The 7500-nt window shown below is 37.5% G+C and overlaps 1 protein-coding gene across 1 annotated transcript in view; it reads left to right on the top strand.

The window, feature by feature from the left end:
• The window catches only part of LOC107551558 (folliculin-interacting protein 2-like), a 25783-nt gene that overhangs the window by 13089 nt on the left and 5194 nt on the right, over positions 1-7500 (top strand). The window contains exons 5-11 of the mRNA XM_016233199.1: positions 187-322; positions 414-615; positions 2091-2179; positions 2402-2548; positions 2811-2980; positions 4617-5352; positions 7087-7243. Coding sequence (XP_016088685.1) covers positions 187-322; positions 414-615; positions 2091-2179; positions 2402-2548; positions 2811-2980; positions 4617-5352; positions 7087-7243 — 1637 coding nt within the window. The remainder of the gene's footprint in view (positions 1-186; positions 323-413; positions 616-2090; positions 2180-2401; positions 2549-2810; positions 2981-4616; positions 5353-7086; positions 7244-7500) is intronic.

Genomic DNA, 7500 nt, shown 5'->3' with positions numbered 1-7500 from the left:
GCTGTTCGGATGCTCATTCTGATGGTACCCATTCACTGCTGAGCAAGTGATGTAATGCTAAATTTCCCAAAATCTGTTCCGAACAGTTCATTTAAGTTGTGTTTGGCACATGCATAAAATATTAGTTGACTGGTATTATTTGCCTCATAAATATTGCCTGTGAACTCCCACTTTTCCATTCTGCAGCATCTCTGAGCAGTCTGTTGGCCACTCCCCTACCGTCACCTGGATCCTCCTTCAGTAGTGGCTGTGCCAGCAGTTATCAACGGCGATGGATCCGTAGCCAGGCCACCAGTCTCCAGCATGGCCCCATGCCTCGCTGGTAAGCGTAAATATTTGTAAGAGTAAGAGAGAGATGAAAAATACAGAGGGCAGATATGTTAGATATGTTTTTGTGTATGTCTGTGCATCAGGAACACTGAAGAAATGTTCAGCTTGTCTGACGAGAGCTGCAGCTCCAACCCTGTGATGATCCGGAGGAAGAAGATTGCCATCAGCATCATCATCAGCCTGCCAGAGAGAGAAGAGGAAAACCACAATTTTCAGGAGTTTTTCTTCTCCCACTTTCCTCTGTTTGAGTCTCACATGAACAAACTCAAGACTGCCATCGAGAGGGTAAGTGTGAAAGTGCAGGAGATGGATTTGTCATATTAACCAGTTTTGACCAAACAAATAGATTCAACAATGTATTGCAGTTCTTTATAAAAAAAGTGTGGATTTATTTGCAAAAATTCATCATCAGAATTTAAAATGTAAAATAGTTTTTTCAGAAAAGTATATTTTTGCCCACTTATTCTGTTTATATGGGTGGGTCAGAGCAAAAATTTTTGTACAGTTATAATGCAGAATCTAGGGTGAACATACATCCTTTTTTTCTGGACATGTCCTGGCCGGGATTTCTAAATTGCTTAAAATTTCCAGGTTTTGGCTTTGTTTTCCAAATGACATGCTCTCTACAGTCCTCATATATTATATATTATACATGTAGATTAGGGCTGTGCGATATTACGATATATATATATCAGATGGAGGAAATAAAAAGTCTATCATTTCATATTATGCTCTATCGTTTATTTCGTGGTGTCACAAAATACATTGTTTACAGAAATCATACTTTTTCATTATTTGGATGACTGCGATCTTTACACGCCACCACGGGGCGTGAAGCGGAGACAGAACCAGGTGGAGAACAACCAGCCAGGACAAAACGAGGAGCTCGTTCCTAAACGAGGGACTACATCTGTAGCATGGACACACGTTTTAAAACAACCGATTTTTAAGCCATTGAAACACAAACAACAGATCAATATGCGTGCGCCGTCTCTGCTTCTGTGTGAGAGGAGCGCGCATTTTTTTGCCGCTTTATTGGCTCTGAACGATTATATAAACACTTATATGCGTCAGAATCCCCGTCTTTGCAAGTATCCTCATAAACACAGTGATTTAGGTCTTAAGAGAGAGTAAACAGTAAAATTGAGAGAATTTCTCACTGCTCTTGACTAAATCACTTTTGTAACTTTAATAAGAAGAAATTAAAAAATAATAATGATATATTTATATATATATATGTAAAGAATCCATACTTAATACACGTGTTAATTATATCGATCGATCTATCTATAGATAGATAGATCGATATAATTAACACAGTGAAGACTAATTAATTTACATAATGTATGTATCATTTCTTATTTATTGTAGTTTTTTTTAGTTTCTTATCCTTATTTCATCACTGTTTATTTATCTTCAGTGAGCTTGAGGTTGTTGTTTTTTTCTCTTTTTAGGCTTGTATTAGTTTGATATTGACATTGGTGACAAAGATTATAAATTCTATGGTATCAAAGATTTTAATATCATAAAAACCTTTTTAAAAGAAAAAAATAACTATGTTGTGATATATATATTATCGTGATATAAAGTTAGTCATGTCGTGATATAAGATTTTAGTCATATCGCCGACCCCTAATGTAGATCAATTGAGATTTATGCTGAAAGCAACTTCCTGAATCAAAATTGTGATTTTTATTTTTAATTTTTTATTAAATATTTAAACTTTTCATCCGAGTTCAAACTGTTGGTTTGTTTTTCAGGCAATGATTGTGTGCAGAAGGATAGCAGAGTCCAGTCAGCGAGTACAGGTCTATCTGTGTCGAGTGATGGAAGCACTGGGAGAATTCAGGTGCTGAAATCATCATATTTTGTGTATATTTGATCTCTTAACCTTCAGTTTACGATTTTAACTACAGAAAAAATGAATCTCGGTGCCCCTTACAGTATTAAACTTCCTTTATGATTCATGACCAACTTGGTGCAGAAGATATTGTTATAGAGGCCCTCAAGTTTGAGAGATATGAGTCATAAGCTTTGGTTTGAGTCTCCTCTGGTTCCCTGTTGGATGTAGGATGACGGTGTGGAACCTGTACATGGCTCCCCGCATCAGCCAGCCAGTCTGGCTTTCCATGATATCCCAGAGTACCGAGCGAAACCTGCTGTGTCAGCGCTTCTTAAAGGAGATGAGTTTGCTGATGGACCATGGAGCCAAGAGCCAGTCAGTGATCTTTAACCTTTCAACTAAACATACTACTTCAAATCTTTAACCCTGTACTTTTGCTAGTACTGTGTAATCAATGGGATAATTGGAAAATCAGTTATTTGTTTCCATCACCATCCCTGATCCTAAGCGTGTCAGGAAACACAATTGACCAGGTGTGTCTGTGTGACAGCCAGTCATCATGAGTAACTTCCTCTTGATTGCCTTATGTTGAGTTCTGATGGGACACCTCTGAACTATTCCTTTCATTTTCCTCTAGGTTTCTATCAGCTCTCCTTACTGCTGTTCTTACGCATCACTTAGCCTGGGTTCCTACGGTGATGCCCAGCAGCCTGCCACCAATCAAAACTGCCTGCCAGAAACCTGCCTCTCAGACAGTGAATCCTTTGGCAAAATCTCACCCATACAACCCACTGTGGGCTCAGTTAGGTAAGAATGCAGACAAAATATAAATGTGTAGTCCTACAAATACTGATACAGTATTCAAGTTTAGGGGTGGGAGAAAAAATCGATCCATCGATGCATCGCGATTCTCTATCCAACGATTCTGGATCGATTCTGAGCTTCGTTTTTAACCAGATGTGCGATGACGTTGAGTTTGCTTTAGAAACACCCGTATTCTGCTTGCTTACAATTCCTCACACACATACACCACTCGAACCTTCCGTAAAAGGCGCTTTGTTTGTGAAGACTGCTTGCGCATGCAGCTGTGCGCATCTGCGTGTTAGTGGTTTAATGCACTTGCATCTCAAAATGGTTTTATGACGCAAAATTAATGTAAACACAGCCAGTTATGTCTTAAGGGATTAAAATTAAAACATTACTACTTACATTTCAAAAGAGATCCGTGCGTGAATCTCCCGCTGTCTATGATGCCATAGTAAAAAACAACAGTAAAGATGAAGAAAAATCACTCACAGTTCTTGAATGGAAAAACATTCAGATAATCTTAAATACTGAAAGCACTCTTTGTGCATGTTTCTATGCTCCTCTTTATTATTTGCTACTTGCTTGTATGTTTTGAAGTTATATTAGTTTAAAATTCTTAACACACAACTGTTTACATTTTTTTTTTTTCCAATTTGTAATTATTTAAAAAAGTACTTAATTCCTTATGTAAGGATATGTAAATGTAAAGGTTTTAAGATTCTCAACTCGGTGTATTATCAGCAACTCACATGTATCGTGAGATTTTGAGTGAAAACCTCCTTCCATCAGCAAGGGCATTGAAGATGAAACGTGGCTGGGTCTTTCAGCATAACAATGATCCCAAACACACCGCCCGGGCAACGAAGGAGTGGCTTCGTAAGAAGCATTTCATGGTCCTGGAGTGGCCTAGCCAGTCTCCAGATCTCAACCCCATAGAAAATCTTTGGAGGGAGTTGAAAATCCGTGTTGCCCAGCGACAGCCCCAAAACATTACTGCTCTAGAGGAGATCTGCATGGAGGAATGGGCCAAAATACCAGCAACAGTGTGTGAAAACCTTGTGAAGACTTACAGAAAACGTTTGACCTCTGTCATTGCCAACAAAGGGTATATAACAAAGTATTGAGATGAAATTTTGTTATTGACCAAATACTTATTTTCCACCATAATTTGCAAATAAATTATTTAAAAATCCTACAATGTGATTTTCTGGGGGTTTTTTTTCTCATTTTGTCTCTCATAGTTGAGGTATACCTATGATGAAAATTACAGGCCTCTCTCATCTTTTTAAGTGGGAGAACTTGCACAATTGGTGGCTGACTAAATACTTTTTTTCTCCACTGTATATATTAGTGGGAGAATTAATATTTAGAAAAAATATTATATATTTTTAAACTAGTTTGAGATCAAACTGTAATTGACAGATCCTCTGTTTAAGACCTCTGGTCCACTTGCAGTTTCATTTTCACTGTGATTTCATTTCCTTAAACGACTTGACTTATTTTAACTTTCAAATTCAAAAAGTCTTTCTTAAAAAAATTTCAAAAAGGAACTTTAAATTACTAGTCCAGCATTTGTTTTCATTTACTCTTCACCAGGTTTATTACTGTATTATATTGTTTGTTGTGTGTTGTTTAGGTGATCTGTATGGTGCTTTGGGCTCTCCAGTGAGAGTGTGTCGAACGGTGGTTGTGGGACGCAAGAGGGAACTGGTACAGCGAGTCTTGTATATTCTGTCCTACTTCATTCGATGCTCAGACCTGCAGGAGCATGTGCAGCCACAAGGACAGATGGAGAATCTGGACAATCCGGACAATCCAACCAATCCCTGCAGCTCTCAAACCACTGATCCCACCCCTGAAAAAACATTTCCCCCTAAACCAGACCCATTAAAGCCCACTGTTTGTGTTATTGAAAAAGCACTGAACCCTGAATCTGTTCCAGGCACCTCTGTAGCACAAAATAATGACACGCTTTTGACAGATACAAAATCAACCAATCCATCCTCCAGTCTGGAATCATCCACTGTCAGGCCTGAACGTACAGAAATGGGACAGGAATGTTTTGGAGAAGACCGTGACTCTGTTGGGGGTGGATTAGAGCACATTTTGGCCAATCAGAGTCCTCTTTTGCATCGGGTGCAGTTTCACATTGGCAGTCCCAGGGAGACGGAGAATGACGCACAAGCCGGGGGTCTTAGTGGGGCAGGGTGTGGACGGGGATTGGACCGAAAGTTACATCAAAGGCTTTTGACTGATATTCGGAGGAACGAGAGCTCAGATAGTGCTCTAGGTGACAGTGATGATGAAGAAACATCACTGCAAGAACTGTACATGGCTAATGAACAAAAGGAGTATGAGTTACCACTACTAAGGTAAGTGCAAACTAATTTCAATATGGATACTCTACTAATTTAAAGTGGTCGTGTCATGAGGTAACATTCTCCCAAGTCCAAAAAGACCATTTAGTGAAACTAGACTGCAAAAACAGCATCAAACAGATAGAAAAATACCTTTGAACACATGTTCCTTTTCATCTACATGTCAGTTTTGCCTATTCAGTGTTCAGAATCTTGGCCCACCAAGTTATGATGAAGAAACAGGATAAAAACTATTATTAGCACCAGGAAAACTAATGATAATGTAGCACCTGCAACTCCGTATATTCATCAGAAGGATGCCAAAATTAGAGATGAGCATAAATGTATTATCAGCATCAGCAAAGTTCCTGATCTGATCATAATTGTTCAAATTAAATTTAAAAAGTATTTTTTTGCTTTTTATTCCCTTTTCTGATTCTAATCTTTATATGGTTAGTACCTTGTATTTTGTTGCGCATTAATTTAAAACGTTTAGCCATAGGATATTCTTCGATGATATGACCCATTTAGTAGTAGGGAAAAATATTAATCTAATATTTTTCTAATATATTTAATCTAATATAGTTGAATTTAAAAAGATAGTTCACCCAAAAATGAAAATACTGTCATTAATTACTCACCCTCAAGTCGTTTAAAACCCATAAGACCTTCGTTCATCTTCAAACCACAAATTAAGATATTTTTGATGAAATTCGAGAGCTTTCTGACCCTCCATAGACAGCAATGCAACAGGTTCAGAAACGTAGTAAGGACATCGGTGGTTCAACCGTAAATTTATGAAGCTACGAGAATACTTTTTGTGCGCAAAGAAAACAAAAATAACACCTTTATTCAACAATTCTTCTCCTCCAAATCCCATCTTCCACCATTATCGAGAGTACCTCTGCACATAAACAATGCATGCGTACTGATTTCATTTGCATGGTAACAGCCCAAATGTCTTACTATTCTAACTCACTGATTAAATGTAAGAATTTGACTCAAAAGATAATGCACACTTTTAGAAAAGGTAAAATAAGCTTTATAAAGATAAAAATGCCCATAAAAGGTAAAAATCTAATTAAACTTATTAAAAAAAGGTTAATTTCTATCAGTGTGAACTGACCACCACACAGAATTTGAAGAATATCAAAAACTTTAGGAGTCAGTTTAAGATACCAGCACAATAGCACACTCAGCAAAATATCGTCTAAATGTCGTTGTTGATAAAATATCGAGATATTATTTTTTTTGTCAAAATCGCACACCCCTAAGAGGAACTCACATGCATGCATCGTGGTACTCTCAACAATGGTGGAATACATGATTTGGAGGAGACGAATTGTTGAATAAAGTTGTTGTTTTTGTTTTCTTTGCGCACAAAAAGTATTCTCATAGCTTCGTAAAATTGCGATTGAACCACTGATGTCACATGGACTGTCTTACCAATGTCTTCACTATGTTTCTGGGTCTGGGAACATTTCAGTTGCATTGCTGTCTATGGAGGGTCAGAAAGCTCTTGAATTTCATCAAAAATATCCTAATTTGTGTTTCCGAAGATGAATGAAGGTCTCACGGGTTTGAAACGACTTGAGGGTGAGTAATTAATGACAGTATTTTCATTTTTGGGTGAACTATCCCTTTAATGCAGCATTTATTTTCGGACCATAGCACTCAATCAAATATGATGTTTGGCCCTTATTAGTAAAAAAAGGACTGCAATAACCTAGTGTGTTTGTTTCTGTGTAGTTATCAGGTAGAGAGCCGAGCCAGTGTTAATCATTTTGGGCGTTCTTTGCTGGGTGGTTACTGTCCTCAGTACATGCCTGACTTTGCCTTGCATGGCATCAGTTCTGATCTCAGGCTCAAACAGTGCCTCATGTCTGACCTGGAACACACTGTTCTCGTAAGTACAATTACATTTACCGTTATTACTTCATATAGTAAATTATTCATGTATGTTGAGTGTCACAATCATGACAATTTTTGCTGCAGTTTTTAATGTCTCTTAGATTTTATGTTTTGCATATGTAATTAAATTAGATTTCTTGTTTAAGGCTTTCATTTTTTTGCAAAAACGTAATGAAAAGAAAAGTTTTTTAGCTGTTTAAATACCCTTCATTAGGGTATTTACTGTTTAAATACCCTTCATTAGGGTATTTA

Source organism: Sinocyclocheilus grahami, unplaced genomic scaffold, assembly GCF_001515645.1.
Source record: "Sinocyclocheilus grahami isolate Dianchi unplaced genomic scaffold, SAMN03320097.WGS_v1.1 scaffold427.1, whole genome shotgun sequence".
NCBI classification, from domain to species: Eukaryota; Metazoa; Chordata; class Actinopteri; order Cypriniformes; family Cyprinidae; genus Sinocyclocheilus; species Sinocyclocheilus grahami.
This window is presented reverse-complemented; position numbering and strand designations above follow the sequence as displayed.